At 35.3% G+C, this 18,255-nt stretch overlaps 1 protein-coding gene across 2 annotated transcripts; it reads left to right on the top strand.

Moving 5' to 3' along the window:
• The first annotated feature begins 869 nt into the window (after window positions 1-869).
• Window positions 870-17,837, top strand: LOC117314707 (sex peptide receptor-like). 2 transcript variants are annotated; one of them, XM_033868797.1, is made up of 3 exons: window positions 870-1,091; window positions 7,105-7,143; window positions 15,012-17,837. In XM_033868797.1, the coding sequence occupies exon 3, from the start codon at window positions 15,117-15,119 to the stop codon at window positions 16,227-16,229; it is 1,113 nt and encodes a 370-aa protein (XP_033724688.1). In that variant the 5' UTR covers window positions 870-1,091; window positions 7,105-7,143; window positions 15,012-15,116; the 3' UTR covers window positions 16,230-17,837. The 2 variants fall into 2 exon arrangements, with proteins under 2 accessions (XP_033724688.1, XP_033724687.1); XM_033868796.1 differs by lacking the exon at window positions 870-1,091 and adding an exon at window positions 2,280-2,313.
• Window positions 17,838-18,255: the final 418 nt, after the last annotated feature.

Below are 18,255 nucleotides of genomic sequence, written 5' to 3'. Positions count from 1 at the left end.
CCGAAATGTTAATTTTCCCTTTTTAGATAGCAACATCCCCGCCTTCCATTCATTTGGTATTATCCTGCCCCAATTGATTCCAAATTCAAGGACTTGCTCCTGATATCATGATTACCTAAACAGATGTCAACAACTAGGAAAAAACAATAAGGGATTTCGAGAGACATATACGGGTTTATGAAGACCAGGGACACATTTTACGGTCGATTTCCTCGCGTGAAATGAAGTTGGCCCTGTGTGATACTTGATAATATGCCTGGTTGTCTATTTGTCACCACCATTGTTCTCATTCGGTAGATGTAACTTAACCAGGATTTGACCAAGATTTACACTGCAGTATTCGACGAACAGAAGACGCTTACACTTTGGAACGCATGGTCTTATTCTCCTAATACTTACGCTAAGGTTTCAATGCAAATCTCGTTTTATCGATTAAGAGTTGGGATGAGAATGTTGTATGTTGGTACAATAGTAGTTAACAATGGGGTCAATATATTGATAAATATACTTGGAAGTTATGTAATAGATAATTCCAAAAAGGTTTATCGAAATACGAAGAACTGGCTGAAAATTTAAAATGACATTTAAAAGGACTGTTCTCATGTGAGTGTTTAACGTAATCCTTGGTAGCATACATCCTTAATTCCTAGGTAACATGTGACTTTCAGGTGATACACTTTTTGTTATTGGAGAAATTGTATTTAGATAACAATGAGGTTTTATTTGGCACTCAGATTAAAAAGAATAAAAACGCATCCACGCCAAGGACGTACTACATGTCCAAATGTCGCGCATGCTCAGAACTTCGTACGAAGGTTCTATAAAGCTTGGGCTTTTGGCAGTGAACAGCCACTGATCGATAGCTTAGATACTCGGGAGGCGTATTGACATGAAGGTGATTGTGGAATTGGATTGTTTCGTAGTTTTATATGAACATGGACAAAGTTCGCTTAATCGTTATAATTAACAGCGGACGTAATGCAGATTGCAGTTTGAAGTGTGTGTGATCCTGGAATTATTTAAGTGGTGTTTTGTTTACAGAAATCACATCGACTGACTGTTATTAGGCTGTGGAGTTATACATATATAACGTATGTATCATACATTTTATGAATGCAGTACGCAATTAGCAGTAATTCATTAGTTAGTATTTAATCACTAATTATTAAGAACGATTTATCTTCATGAGGGTAACATTGCAACTACAGTGTCGGTATCATTTAATGATACCATCAATGTTCTTTATTTTGAAAAAGAAAAAGAAAAAAAAGGGAGATGTAAAATATTTATCTATTTATGGATAATCAATTTAGTTTACACAAGCTATAATTTGCAAACTTGATATATCACTTTAAAGTCAAATTACATGTCGACATATTTAACACTGACAGAAGACATTAAATACTTATCACATATCTGCCTTGTTCCACCATGTTACATTGCTATGCCATGTATTTTACAGGAAACCTGTAATTAATAATTGGTAATTAATGACATCAGAATAATTATATGACGTCGCGCGATTATCTCTGTAGAGATAAATACATCGTCTGAGTTGAAATTCGCCTGCCTTATATATATATATAAAAAACTTTGACACAATTTACATATATTATATGCATCTACCAAACTTTTTATTATTTCTCTGTTTTAATTTTGAAGGACAGAGCAGGTTTCTGGTTACCAAGAACAGCGTCTCGAGAGCTCTAACTCTTAAACATTGACTTAAACATGATTAAATTCCAATCTTCCTTTAAGTGTTTTCCGCGTTTCCTTCTACCAACAATCTATGTTGAGACAGAGAATATTTCGCGATATCTCATATCTCGCTCTCTTATCTACCACGTATAACATCAAACCAAAAATAAGAAATGATTAACAAATGTAATTTTCTAAGTAATGATATTGCGTCTTACGAAAATAAACTGGTTTCGTAAGATCAGAAAATTCAATCACATCCATTAATTTGACGTAAAACCTTTTGACACTGACCATCATCTCAATACAAGCATTAGGTCATTGTTAGTAAGAGTTTTTGGACAGACTAAACATAGTTCCCTCGACAAGTCGATGTTCTGTAAATTTATTTTTTTCTTCAGTCGATGTAATCTCAATATAATGCTATCACACATGTGTTTAATTAAAACAAAACATCTTTATCACACGTGAATGCAAACTTTATTTATTTTACAACAATTGCAAAAGTTATATACACTTATATTAATCACGCTTCTGCATCTTGATTGAAGCGCAATGAGGGGGCTCTTACTGTGGGAGGAAACCGTAGAATCCGGGGAAAACCCACGTAGTCGGGTAGGTGACCCCATACCTTTTCACGTCCGATCGGGGAATGGAAACCCGGCCGCCTAGGTGAAACCACTGTGACACCTGACGACCCGTTCAATTTATTCTTATTCCAACTATATTCATAACATGTGACCAAAGCACGCTTCTCGTGTCCAGCTGCGTTTATCACCTCATTAACGCCCCATATATATACAAGGACGATATGACGAAGTCACATGTTTCTCAATTCAAGTGATGCTTCTGTAATAGCATTGCATGAATATCATACCACTTCAGTTCATCTTTGTTGAAATATAGAGCCTAAAAGGAGAACCATTTCCAAAATTAGGAAAGAATTTTATGAAGTGAGAGGTTTATATTACATGACCAGTTTTCTCTTTGGTATATCAATACTATAAATCAACTAATCTTCACGTGCGATTAATTTTCGCGTATTTTGCAGGCGATTAAAAATGAGCGAAATTAAATCGCCGTGAAAAATCGTTAGGCATGAACACGCGAAAATGAATAAGTTGGTCGAAGGGTTCTTCCACGGGTTGAACTGGTTTCATTGTACATCGCATCACCGGTGATTATTTGGTTGATCATCTTGTCCTGTATATATTTTGATAAGTTGGTGTTGGGATTGGCGAGTAGATGTATCTTCCGTTATATAACGTGTTGTTTTGTACTATACTTCTTAATCTCTTGTTGAAACCTCGAGAGACATTCGATGTCAACAACGACGTACTAATGCTTTCTCGGTTTCTCTTGGGATTTTGCAAGAGACACACAAAGTTAAGCACATTTCAAAGTAAATTCAGAGCTCGATACATCAGAGTTGAAATGAGTTGAACTGCATTATACAGCTGTTTCGTCCTTCTAGAACTCGTCAGTGATGCTAGTGATAGCATACACATGTTTAGGTCTTTTAGGATTCCTTAGTGATGTTTTCGTCCTTCTATGTGTCGTCTGTGCTGCTAGGGACATCATACAGCTATTTTGACTTTCTATGATTCATCAGTGATGTTAGGGACATCATACAGCTGTTTCATCCTTCTAGAACTCGTCAGTGATGCTTATGATTTGCCAGTAAAGTTAGTGACATCATACAGCTGTTTCATCCTTCTATGACTCGTCAGTGGTGCTATGGATACATACAGCTTTTTCGTCCTTCTAGGACTAGTCGGTGATGTTAAGGGTAATAAGTAAGCAAGGTCAAAACAATTGAAGTGTTAAATTCTGAAAGGGAGGCGCAAAAGACCCCGTAATTTAAATATATATCAATATGTTTATTACTTATTCTGGGAAATAACATTTGAAGCATTTTGCTTAGTAAAATTTTGCAATAAAACATGTTAACAGAGATTAAAAATCAAGGGAGTTAGCATTTTCATAACCTTTATGACAGCGTATTCAGTGGAGTTAAACCCCAGCGAATATTACCAACTATGTAAAGATATCGGTCAAAAGAAAAAAATCATTGATTTGAGCTTCCTATAGGCATATAATCTGGTAACGGTCTTACAAATGAATCCCAATATTTTATGCAGGAAACGTTTCATCTGAAGCACCTAAAGCTACATTTTTAAAACTCGGTCATTTTCTTTTCTTGCAATCTAATTCGCGTGTTTTGCGTTAATGTTGATTTAATTACAGCCCGAAAATGAACTGTTTATTTGCACAGACACGATTTCTAATCAAGTGTTCAAACCTTTTGCAATCTGTATTAGTAACTATGAGTTTGTGTAAGGATGAAAATGAAGCTCTGATTAATATTGCCTAGAATCTCTGCCAACCTGTTGCCAAGGCTGCGTCAATGACTCTGGTAGCTGAGATTAAACACATCAAATCATCACTGTAAATATTAATACCCGTTAGATAGTGTGTCCCGAGTCTATGATGTAAATAGCTAACAAATCAAATTTAATCATCTATGTTGTTGTAATTGTATACACGATCCCCGCGTGACCTGTACATGAAACACATAGGTAGTGTCATGTCAGGCGTACATTATCGTTAGCGCGAGACAATATGTCTATTACCGATCCTCCTGCCGTAATTATAGGTATATTAAAATTGTCAATTACAATATTTGTTACAGTTCGAGCCATATCTTACAAAGATATGGTTTATATTGTTGATCATTTCCTTTGCTTAATTATATACACTGATGAAATCAATAATATACAGTGATGAAAGCAGTAATTAAATTTCAAGTCATCTACAAAAATATTATATTTCTATCGTATTGATCATTTCCTTTGCTTAATTATACACTGATGAAATTAATTACTTGCACTGATTAAATAAATTAAATACACCGATGAAATAAATTAAATACACTGATGAAATCAATTACATACACTGATGAATCTAATTATATATACTGATGAAATTAATTATTGACACTTATGAAATCAATTACATACACTGAAATCAATTACACTGATGAAATCAATTACATACACAGAAGAAATCAATTGCATACACTGTTGAAATCAATTACATACACTAATGAAATCATTTACTTACACTGATGAAATTAACAATATACACTGATGAAATGTATTACAAACACTGATGAAATCAATGACATACACAGACGAAATCAATTACATACACTGATGAAATCAATTAATTACACCGATGAAATCAAAACTTCTTTAATTACAACGTTCCTTACAGATACAATTTCCGTCGCTCGGAAATTTTGTTTACCCAACATACCGTGTTAACATGGCGCAGCTAATTAGGTGTTAATGACCTGTCATCAGAATTACGATTTCCGTCATAGATGTTGAATGGTGACAAATTTTGTCAAATAGCAATTAGAGATATGCAGATTGACAATTAAGTATGTTATTCCAGACCTGGCCTAAATTTGTATGGCGGGTGTCGTTGATGGAGTAGAAGACGATTGCTCGCCCGGAATTTTCTAGTGCTCCTTGAAAATCTATATTTTTGTTCCTATAACCTGCACTCGTTATATCGATTTTGAGTTAGAATGGCCGTTTTCGTCACTTTGTCAGTATCCCTTGTTGTTTTTCTACTTTGTGTGTGCCGTAGAGAGTTCTAAAAGGGGTTCGTTTTGGGGGTGGGGTGGGGTAGGGGGCGGGGGGTCTGCTGGCAAATATTGTCTACTGGCCAATATGAATTAGTAGATGTTATCAATCATCACTATCATTTTAAAGAGATTTCATGTTAATCATTTTCTTCACATTTCACTACTGAAGTTGACTTATAATCACTGTATTTTTATCGTTGTTTCTACATTTTAACATCAGAATCAATCAATTTTCAATATTCTTGGAAATTAAGAAATATACCATAACTACAAATCTAAGAATTCAATACCAACACGTTTTTTTTTTGTTTTGTTTATTGTTTGTTTTTTCAAAAATCACAGGTATCGCTATATATATATATATTTTTTTTCAAATATCACACATGATGATTATCAATGAAATATCTCAGATTTCTGCCTGAAATCCAAAATATAGATCGGATCCTCTTGACAAAGACAATGGCATTTTGTTCCAGTATGAGACATGTACCTAGACTAATGGCTACAGGTATCGCTGGGCAATGTGTAATGTTTCTGTGATATTCCGAATGAATGCGAGTACAATTCTCAAAGTACGGTAATGTTAATTAGAAATATCACGATACAAATTACACACCAGCCAGTTAATATAGGTTAATCATACATAGATCAATGTCAACAAGCCATTTCGTTGACATCAAAAGCTTGTCTTTAATCAAAATACAGGTGATATCGTAGTATAACGGAAATAGTGGGAGTTCTATTACGCGTCATGACATGACATGTTTGGACGGGTGTCGTCGACAATGTGGAAGACATTCAAAGAATCGAACACCTGGACTCATTCTCTGTGTAATGTGTCAAAGGTTTCCATATAAATCGTCCCTTTGTTCTAGTTTATCCATTGTTGTTTATCTATGTTGAGTCTATTACAATAGTTCCCTCAATATAGGACTGGTGGGGTATCCAGTTACTAGCTCGGTATCATTAACACGTATTACTTGTAAAATGGTACAAATTTACAAAATCTTACAAATCTGAATTATTTTTAGATTTGTGAATATGGCGTCCAAATGACGTCATATTTTGATCAGGTGACCAGAATGTAACTATACTTCTGTAAACGCAATCCTTATTAAAATGAATTGTTTCTCTTTACGCCTTTTTATTTTCATAGTTTTCATATGAAAATAAAATGATCAGTACATTGTACATGGAACATAGATAATATTGAAGACACCTTCCGTTTGGAGAAAATACCCAGGTGATACTGTAAATATGATGAAGTAGTTTGCTAATTCCAGTAATAGCAAAACTAAAAATGATGAAAAAAAGAAGTTTTAAGATAGAAGCAGGTGTTAGACACTGATGGTGGACTTTATTCCCCGACGTTCGCTCTAACCTGTATGCCATATTTTAATTCATTACCGAAACTGATAAGAATGTTACATATATTTGACGTTCTTTTGCGATACAAAGCTACAAATTATGAAAGGTATTGATTTATGGATTTATGGTATTACCCAATTTAGATTTTGCCATCTCTCTCTCTCTCGATATATTTTAGCCTCCGTCGAGTTATCAACACTTTAGACCCTTAGCATTACTGAGGATGACCAGAAGGACGAAACCATTGCATGATGCAGTTCAGCTCATGTTGGCTGTAGAAACCTTCAATTTGCATTGAAAGGTGTTGATACATTGTGTGTCTTTTTTCATCTCTTTGACGTTATTAACACTGTAGCTTCAACAGTTCTAATATCTGTTTTCAGCTGTATGCAGTGATCATGCAACGGTTGTTCCTGGCAAAGGTAAGCTTACAGTGTATTGGATACAGTCCCTAACCCTAACATTCGATCCTTTACTTGAAGAGAAAAGTATGATACACAGCCAATATTTCCCCCCTATATTCTATCCCTGTGCTGATGACTTGTGTTTATAATGATAATCTGAAGCCTCATTTCCTGCTGACCTCATTATTTTATTTTAGTATTTTCTGTTAATTTTTATGCTTCGCTTTGATTTTTGTAGCTGTATGTTATAAAATAGATTAGAGTGAACAATCTCCTGATATATAGTCATAAAATAACTTAAAACTACAAACGGGATATAGTCTACCACTAACATTTCTAATAAAAATATTCTTTTATGTTATCATACTACTTTGTATAACATTGTGAAAGCCAATTTGAGTCTCATACTAAAGACAAGACAGACGTGATTCCTCAGATTACTGTTCGTGATATATATACTGTACACATCATCACACGTAACAGAATCAATAGAAACATATAATTTGATATTTGTTGTCTGTGTACAGATCCTTTATAAAAAAGGGACCGTGTTTAGTCAATACATCGTCACATGGAATATGTAACGATTTCAGATTTTGTTTGAAGGGGATTAAAGTTAAGCCAACGGGCAATGTACTACATGATCTTCAATAACTACTTTGTATATGCTAGTAGAAAATAGCATATTATTTTATAAAAGGACAGTATACTGGTTATGAAAAACATTTTACAAATACAAGATAGTCAGCGGTAAGTAAAATAATCACAGAAAACATTTTACGTCAATAGGTTTCGTCGATTAAATGGCATGACGTCTTATATACGAGGGCTAATTGATAAGTTGTGAGCCTCATACTGAAGGATTTGAATTTTACCGGACATGTTGTATTATTTTTCAACACAATCCCATGCAGTATCTATTCACTTTTGCCAGCGGTGTTTGAGGGCCTCAATGCCACTTTTAGAGAACTCCTTTTCTAGGCTGTTCAGAAAGTCATCCATTACATGAATGACGTCATCACCGGACAGAAAGTGGGTGCCTGAAATAGCTGCTTTCAGTTTCGGAAATAGATTAATGTCTGATGGACCGAGATCAGGTGAATAAGGCGGATGCTCAATCAATTTAAAGCCACAATCGTAAATGACAGCCATGGCAATGACCGACTTGTGAACAGGAGCATTGTCCTGATGAAATAACACAACTTTCGTGAGCTTTCCGCGGCGGTTAAGTTTAATATTTTCCCGTAACTGCCTCAGAAGTGAAGCACAATATGTGCCATTGATTGTTTGTCCCTTTTGTCAGTCATAACACTATCATGAATTTTATTGACCGTTTCTGGGCTTGCAACATTGACAGGCCTTCCAGGACGTTGTCGGCCGCGCCTAAATTCCACCACCCACCTTTTCACCGTAGCATATGAAGGGGCATATTTCCCTAGTGTTGCTACCATATTATGGATATCCTTAGGTGTTAAACCTTTTTTTCACCGATTTAAATTAACTAAATGAGACCAGTCCTTGGGTACACGGTCCTATATAGTCAGGGAATAGTAGGACTTAAAAATCCTTGAGTACCTCCTTCAATACGAGGCTCAAAACATATCAATCATCCCTCGTACCTATATAAAACACATTATACGGGTAAATTGTTTAAAAAAGATATTTTTAAAAGTATTTTGAAAGGAACGTTTGTCCCCGAAAGAGTAAACATGTCGTTTATTTAAACAAATGTACTATTCCATTCCTGGACCTGTACAAGATGACACAAGACTATCTGATCTTTTCAGGGTTTAATCAATGTTCCTTTAATATAAAATCACTATGGGATTTAAATGGGAAATCTTAGTGAAAACAAAACCTCTAAATTCTTAAATGCTTTCCCATGGGAAATTATATGTTAAAACATTATTTCTGTTAAGGAATATTTATGAAGCTGAGGCTCGGTAATATCAAGCATTGTATGGATATCGGATATGTAGGACAAGAAAATATCTTAGAGAACGTTGAATGTTTGGCGCAAATAAGTACAGACACAGCTTATCCCGTTTCCATCAAATATTATAGCATCTTTAATTCATAAAAGTCGGGGCCGCGGTGGCTGAGTAGTTAAGGTATCCCGACACTTTATAACAAGCCCTCTACCTCTTGGTTGCGAGTTCGAAACCTACATGGAGAACATTGACGAGCAGACATCAACTTAATTCAAACGCACAATTCTAACTCCTACCTGATCAAACGTAGCAGCAGGAAATACCAACATAATAACTAAACCGTAATTCTTACTGAAAATCGATTAATCATAACAAGAGAGATTTTTTCAAATGAGCAAAAATACGGGTGTGTAAAGAGATCCTTGAAAACAGAAATTAAAGCAAGGGTAATAAGATAGTGTGTTCTGTAAGGGTAAGCGTGTTCTTCATTGACTACACCCGCCATACAAATCTAGGTCACGGCGACACCCGCCATACAAATCTAGGTCAAATCGACTACACCCGCCATACAAATCTAGGTCAAATCGACTACACCCGCCATACAAATCTAGGTCAAATCGACTACACCCGCCATACAAATCTAGGTCAAATCGACGACACCCGCCATACAAATCTAGGTCAAATCGACGACACCCGCCATACAAATCTAGGTCAAATCGACTACATCCGCCATACAAATCCAGGTCCAATCCAAGTCAAATTCTTAAATGCGAACATAGTAAAACAAAGGCAAGATGTTAGCAAAATATCAAGAAAATAAAGACTTGTACAAATAACTTTTAAGTTCAAAACGATGCGAGATGAATAAGGTATATCAAAAGAGAAAAGCATCTACAACCGCCATGTGGCATGTAAATATAGGTCAGATAATATCTTGAATAGAACGAACATGAATACCAACAAGCAAGTATACATCGCATATCGTAAAAGAAATAATGGTTCGTGTCAAATACATCCTCCTTTGGTCTTAATCATCTTGCTCTTTTTTAGCTGTTGACAACTATGACAGAAACCGAAGGCTGGCAAAGAAGGGGACTTACTATCAATCGAGGTTTTTGATTACATAAAATTAAACCTCGACCACTGTGACTTTCGCACGACTAAAATAGGGCTCAAATCTGTTGAAATCCTTAACAGAAAATATAAAAATTGTTTTTTTCTGTCATTCTTTTTTTCTAGATTTTTTTCTAGATTTTTATTTTATTTTATTTTCTCAAGATATGCCTATATAATACCCCTGGGAGTGTTATATAATGAGTGTCACACCATTTCCTCCTTTTAAATTCGACCAACTCAAAAGAATTCGTATCGATTGGATTAATAATGTCATTCAAAATAGCACATCATCCAAACATAAATGTCTGTTTCCTTTCCAGCAGACTGCTGAGTATAAATTTAATTGACTAGAGCAGTTGCTTACTAAACACAAATAAGACAATCTACTGCAAAATGCAAAAATGCATTGATAATTACTATTGGAAATGAAGAGCAGAGTATATTTAGAAAATGTTATTGGAATGCAACTGACATTATGATGGGGAAAATATATAGCTTGCATATAATTGTTTATTTTTAAAAGCACTGGCATACAAGTAACATTTAATTCCATGTCGCTTGCAAACAACTCGCCCGTCTCTAAGCAACGAACACTGCAGAGAATTTCTTTCATTGTGTAAGGCACTCGGCATGTCGCCTGGAATGTTGAAATAACACCGTACCAAAATAGGTTTTCTTACTTTAATCAGCGCATCTTCGCCATCGATGTATCTTTTGCATTTCCAAATCTGTCGCCCTTGAACTTCACTACAATTACAGGAAATGTGGAATTGGTGGGAGCTGCTTTTTTGTCGAATAAAGGAATCGTGTTTTCAGGAGCAGAGAAGCAAAAGAGAGCGATCTCTAAATGAAAGGGAAAGGTTACTATTCTTACAGTTGATACTATATATCATCTCTTCGACTATTACGTGCAACAAAGACATTAAATACTTTTATGTATGCTATTATATCATAGCACTTAATGGAAAGAAATCATAGCTACTGGTACAATTATAGGTAAATGTTTTGCTTTATCATTGAGTATATTTAACCAGCAAACTTAAACACACGAATTAGATTGACCAGTCAGTGATGAGAATACAACAAGGAAGAGTCGCTAACCGTTCCCGTGCCACTTTTGTATTTCTTATTTTTATTCATTTATTTTAATTTTTTGAGCAGAGACTTCTTCTATTGATTATAAATGTCCAACGAAAGAATTTGACCTCCTCATTGCGTTTATTTACATCCATTTGTTTGATAGCGTGGTGTGCCTTCGTGAGAATAAACAAATCATTATCAATCACAACTCGACATTAAAAAACAGAAACTGATAAAGATCAAGGAATATCCTAAGCTTTGGTGAAAGAAAAATAAGTCTATGCAAAAACCATCGTTTGTAGTGGGTTTTTTTTTGGGGGGGGGGGGGGGGGGGGGGGGGGTGATTGTTTGCTTGCTTGTTGTTGTTGTTGTTTTTGTGTGGTTTTTTTTCTTCATGTATTCATTTGCCGTTTTCTAGGCACAATTTACAATTACACCGATAGATCTACGCCATACCGAAGAGAGCAAGACTTGCAATTACTAATGTCACTGACCATTATTTTCTAGCCCAGATTTAGAATATCCAATAGTGTGGTTCAATTTGCAGAACATACATTCCAATTTCTTTCTGTTAAATGGAACGCTACCTTCTGTATGGACGGACCGATTCGTCGGACACGTTCCATGGAAGATCACATATGGCGGCCTGTGAAAGTTATTCGTTGTATTACATCAATGTTATATATAAATACCAATTGGTGTCACAGTGAGTAAAACCCGTAAAAAGGTGGTAAACAGATTTGTTTGACAGTTTTCACAAATGAACCATTGTTGATTTTCCTTTTTTCTTTCCGATAATATATATTTACTCTTTGAAAGTAATATAGACGAACTGTTCCGTTTAGTTTTGGACCGGATTATCTGGAATGTGCTTCTAAATGTAACAGGCCGATAATCAATATTCACTTTTCAAAGATGATGTTATCTTAAGCAAAGACATCGCCAATGCTTTGAAATGCGCTAAAGATACCATTTTATTGAATTTCACGGGCACAAAAATCATTCTGATAAAATTATGCTTTTGATCAATCTATCGCGGCTTCATCAATAATTGATCTACATGGTGACAACTTTTGAATCCTAGTAAACAAAGTTGCAACGAAACAAAATGGCGTCAACAATCTGACACTAGCTCATCTGAACCACAAGAATTTCTCGAAATCATTCGAAAACTCCCAAAAGACCAATAACACTATGTTTCAATGTTGTTGTTTTTTTTGCTTATTGACAAATATATTCCTCTGTGAAATTGTAAAAACTCGAGTATAGATCAACGTATTAGCACTGAAATGGAATCATTGTGGAGCTTAAAATTCCTCCTACTGCAAAGCTAAATCCTTTCGAGATCGTTCAAAATACTTTTCACTGAGATGTGTGTTAAATATTTTAATTATCTGCTCTCGACTTTTAATAAATGTATTATATTCTATCGAGGCATTACTAATTACATAAAATATACATGTATTTATAATAGAATTATTAATTATGATTCCTACGGGTGAAGTAATACATAAAGAAAAAGAAAAACTGAACAACACGTCTTTAGTACTTTCATATATATAAGAAAAAGGAATCTATCTTTGCGAAAGTTAACGTCAAAATAACAACAACAAAAAACAAGAGTTTGCCGTTAGGCCTTTCTGCCCTCTCAGGCTTCTTCAGGTGGAGCCACCCGAAGAAGCCTGAGAGGGCAGAAAGGCCTAGCGGCGAAGTCTTGTTTTTTGGTGTTTTTTTTATGTCTTTATATATATTTCTTTATATAGAATTGTTATTGAATATAAAATGTTGAAGTTCGATATCACTATAACTGTGATGTTAATTTTATTTTTACATTAAATAATGCCAATATACATACATTTATCTCTCCAATAGATTGGTACGACACTGTCATGGTGTAAAACAATACTATTGTTATGGACATAATTCCATCGAGATTGGATTACTTACATTGCTACCTTTACGTCAACAAGCATTAATTTCCTATTTGTTTTTGACGCAATACGACTACGGTGTTGATTTAGAAACAGACGATAAAGTATGGATCCCCTGATCAAACCTTCTGATAATTGTATCCTCAAAACAAAACATATTCTATACTTTGTTGTTTTTTTGTTTGATTTTTGTATTGCTTTTTATTCTATTTTTTTTTCAAAAGATACAATATGAACAACTTGGAACGGCCAGGATAAAAATATACACAATATAGAAAAGAAATATACACAATATAATCAGACTTATGTTAGTTCTTATTTCAGCTGTATCCACTTTTTATTTATTTCCAATAATAGAAAAAAATAATCATCAACAAAAATACGTATACATCGTACGTATGAAGTTCTAGGAAAATCATCAAATTGGAATTGAATGCATACATCATAATACATGTACGATGAAATTGACGTTCCATATTTTTGAAGAGTCAATTCAAGGCAGAATAATCATTGGTTGTTGATATTATGCAAATAAGTTTCATTGATTGGTCAATTAGTGTGAGGGGCGGAGTCCATTTCCTCTTCAAGCTGCCATCTTCGATTGTTTTACAATCCCTACTAAATCGGCGTGAACAACCATGGTCCAAAGCTGTAAATTTGGCAGTAGCCATGTTTGCGAAGCTGGTGGTCTTTAATCTACCGTATCTAGGCTGTATTATAATTTTAGGTTTGCAAAAAAAGGTACAATATCGTTCTGTGAATGCTATTTTTTTTTGTTAATATCCATAAACATTTATATTTCTCTAATTAAAACAAAATGTCAACGATTGGTTCAACCTTTCTTATCACTGTTTTGGAATTTCTGTGATAATTTGTGTATAATCACGATGTCAATGTTAATGTAAAACAAAGGGTCCTGAGACCCGACATCTACGAGGGCTGATTGATAAGTTGTGAGCCTCATATTGAAGGATTTGATTTTGCCGGATATATTGTATTATTTTTCTTCATAATTCCCTTCAGTATCTATACACTTTTGCCAGCGGTGTTTAAGGGCCTCAGTGCCACTTTTATAGAACTCCTTTTCTTGGCTGTTCAGAAAGTCATCCACTGCATGTTAGGGTTAGGGTTAACGTTAGGGTTAGGGTGTCTGAAATAGCAGTTTTCAGTTTTGTAGATAGATGAAAGTCTGATGGAGCGAGATCATGCGAATAAGGCGGATGCTCAATCAATTTAAAGCCACAATCGTGAATGGCAGCCATGGCAATGACAGACTCTTTCACCCTTACCCTAACCGATTTTGCCCATTTTGCAAAATCCGCTTGTCTTCTTTACTTTAGAATGCTACCTCGTCGATATAAAGTAACTAAATGAGACCAGTCCTTGGGTACACTGCCCTATATAGTCAGAGAATAGTAGGACTTAAAAAGAACATCCTTGAGTACCTCCTTCAATACGGGGCTCACATATCGATTAACCCTCGTACGGCAGGTAATCTTCGCTTTGCTTGATAAAGCGACAGAATTATAGAAATGATATTGGAACAAATTGTCCTTAAGCAAAAGCACTCGCCCAGTGGTAAAAAATGACTAAGACTTATCAAAGCTGAAATCTGATGTGCAAAACATTGACCTTACATATATAGCAGACAATTGACGTGCAATGAAGGAATTGTTGATTAAATCCCGTCTCAACTATTGGATGGGGTAATGAAACGTCACACCCGTAAAGGTCATGACCTAATTGACTAGGGTATTCGTATACCTGAGATATCTATTGATTCATTTCAAATTTTAATCAATTTTTTCCATCTTTTCTTTTTTTGCAGATATTTCCCGACCATTCCGACCATGATGGTGTAACAGCATCCATACATATAATGTCACGTGATGTGGAAATGATTTATTGAAACGTTTTGCACAAGAGCTGAAAAATGTCTCAGGAACCGGCCATCAATGTGAACTTTAGCGCCATGGACACGTTCAGAAACGAAGCTTTAGAGATGGTCAGCGCTAACTACATGTACTACCATGGTTACGTTAGTTTGGTTGTGTGTCTGTTCGGAATACCCTCCAATTTGATTAATATTACAGTGTTAACGAGACGCCATATGAGGACACCTATCAACTTTATTCTCACGTGGATGGCTGTTTCGGACCTGCTGACGATGATGTCATACGTTCCTTTCGCTGTACATTACTACTGCTCTTTTTCGCCTTATACAGTGTCCAAGGAGAAGAACAGCCTACCCTGGATGCGTTTTCTGTTATTCCACATCAATTTCACTGCCACGACACACACGGTCTCAATATGGCTAGGCGTGGCACTGGCTATCTTTCGATATGTTCACATTCAGTCGCCCGCTAAGGGAAGTCTTACACACATGCGAAGAAAAATCCGAGCGAGAATAGTAGTTTTCGTTATATATATATGTTCTGTTTTATTATTAGTTCCAAATTTTGTCTCCAACAAGCTGGTGCCGTTATCGGAAAACTCTTCCATTTACATACTGGAGGATTTTCATCTAGGAACCGCTGACGTCAAACCGGTGGTGATGATAAACTTGCTATTATATAGCGTCATGGCAAAATTTCTGCCGTGTGTTCTTATCACAGCTTATGGAGGGATTCTTTTACGAACGCTACGTAACACAATGATAGTAAAACGCCGGATGTGGACAAACAATAACCTACTTCCGCAGAAATCCTACGACACCACAAAAACAACATATATGTTATTGGTCGTTATCATATTGTTTGTAGTTACAGAACTTCCACAGGGAATTCTAATCCTTCTGAGCCTTTTCCTAAAAGGTTTCTTCGAGCATGTTTATATTCCACTTGGTGACGCAATGGATATAATAGCACTAATCAACAATGCCATCAACTTTCTATTGTATTGCACCATGAGTAGTGACTTCAGAAAAACACTCGTCCAAATGGTATGTCAGTTACGGAAACGAAAACCGAAAACAAGAGAGCTCCCTATACCAGCTCAAAACAGAGTTCGAATATATCAAAGTTTATTACATAGGATGGACAGGTGATAAAGATCCGCATTGTCTCATTATTGAAGTATATTAACTGACCAACGAGAGAACTCAATTAACACTACGAGCATGCATGCGTCACATGTCAAAATCGTATTTACATCGACAATGAGAATAGCCTTAACTATTGATTTTTGTGAACAATTTACTAACAGCAGGAAGTATCATTCAGAGTCAATATAGGAGCCAGCTTTATGGGGTTTTTGAGTACCCTATAAAGACTTCCGGCACAAACAGGCAGTGAAATTAATTTCGTCTGGCAATTCTTTTAATTACGTTAGGAAGGTGATTTGTTAGATATGCTAATCAGAACGCTGTAAATGTGGTGCCTACCATTGTCCGTCATATTACGAGTCTATTGACCAGTCAATGATGTAACCTGCTCAGTAGGGATTCCGGCCGCGCACCGCCATTTGCATTCACAAAACGTTTGCACGTGCATCTCCACCTATGTTTTCTATCTGTCATTTACTGCATTCTGTGGACGTTTTTACTTGTGAAAATCATTCCTTTTTATCCCGCCCTTAATCTTTGACTTGAATTGGTCAATGATATATAGAATACCTTTCTGTGTAAGCATGTATGTTATTCAGTATTTTTCATAATTTACATCATCTTTGTTGTTAAAAATTATATTTAATAAATATACCGTGGATTTATATAGTATGAAACATTATTTTCATGTTTATTAAGGGGAAATTGTAAACTCGCAAGAGTGCATCTGTCATAAATAAATGACCTTTTAAACAACTCTAATGTTCTCGTGAGTATTTACCTGATGTTTCTATTTTTAGAACAAACTGAGTACCGTTTTTGAAGTCATAGCATTTGTGAAGTCACAATTGGCCTATGTAAATTTCAAGATAATTATAATACACTTCCATTCATTTAAGGACCTTTGATTCGGTTAATATGGTATCATAACAACTTGGTTGGATATTTATCATTGACCTCGGGATTTTGTTTCTGTTAATATTTGATTCTATCGGGTTGGTATAACACCATATTGACCTCACGCAATGTCCATTATCAGTAAATACCGTGTGTAACATTTAATCAGAGTAAACTTAAAATGAAAACTTAACAACCTGTGTGATACGTACGGCATGCATATTCATTTTTTAATACCAACATACGTATCTCTCCGTTAAGCTACAATTGTTCATTTTTTGTTTTTTATATCTCAGCGCCAAATCCAACTTGATGGCAACTTGATAATTCTTAAAATCTAGTTGAATATACATAAAAAACTGTATGATATGACTAAATATCGATAAAAGCTTTGCATCTTCAGCCTTAATGACTTCTTATAGTCGAATATAACTTCTATCTATACACACAATATATTAACACATTTCTATATAAAAGGGTTGTAAAAAAGACACACCAGATATTAACACCTTTCGTTACCATTTGGGATTTAGATACAGCAGAGCCAAATATGTATCTAACTGCCTCGAACAACTGTTTCGTCTTTCGGGAACTCGTCAGATAAAGATTTAGGAGAACATGCCTTCTGTCTCCCATTGAGTGTTTTAATGGTGACTAACGTCAGAACCCTACTTGAGGTTTGTCTTTCAGTCTATTATTTGAGGATATGTTAAAACTGCAAAATAAATCAATCGTATCTATAGCAACATTTTGTATATTTGTTTTCTCGCCTGTCTACAGCTTCGTTTCAATATTTTTCTGTGGGATTTTCTCGCCTTTGCCCATTATTAAGGGGCATCTAAACAGCAAATCCAGCCAAAACAGTTGATATTTTACAAGGCTATACATCCCTACTAGGGTGTTATTTAATAGAAATAACTTGATAAAATTTGGATATGTATCATGTCAAACTGTGGGCCTTGCTGTTGACATTCAATTTGTTCAGTAGTTCGTACATTTCAACAAAACATGAGAAAAATGCATGTTTCAGGGGGACATAATTAACTCATTTGTATCTCATTTATTGTGCAAAACAGTCATGTCGTTTGGCTCACAAGGGTCTAAAGCACAAAATAGGAGCATTGGTTTGACT

The sequence above is a fragment of the Pecten maximus genome, chromosome 16 (assembly GCF_902652985.1).
Source record: "Pecten maximus chromosome 16, xPecMax1.1, whole genome shotgun sequence".
NCBI lineage: Eukaryota > Metazoa > Mollusca > Bivalvia > Pectinida > Pectinidae > Pecten > Pecten maximus.
Note: the sequence above shows the minus strand (reverse complement) of the source record. Positions and strands in the feature narration are given on the sequence as shown.

Bases quoted from the DNA above. Each gene is read 5' to 3' on its own strand.
- LOC117314707 (XM_033868797.1), top strand. From the start codon at position 15,117: ATGTCTCAGGAACCGGCCATCAATGTGAACTTTAGCGCCATGGACACG.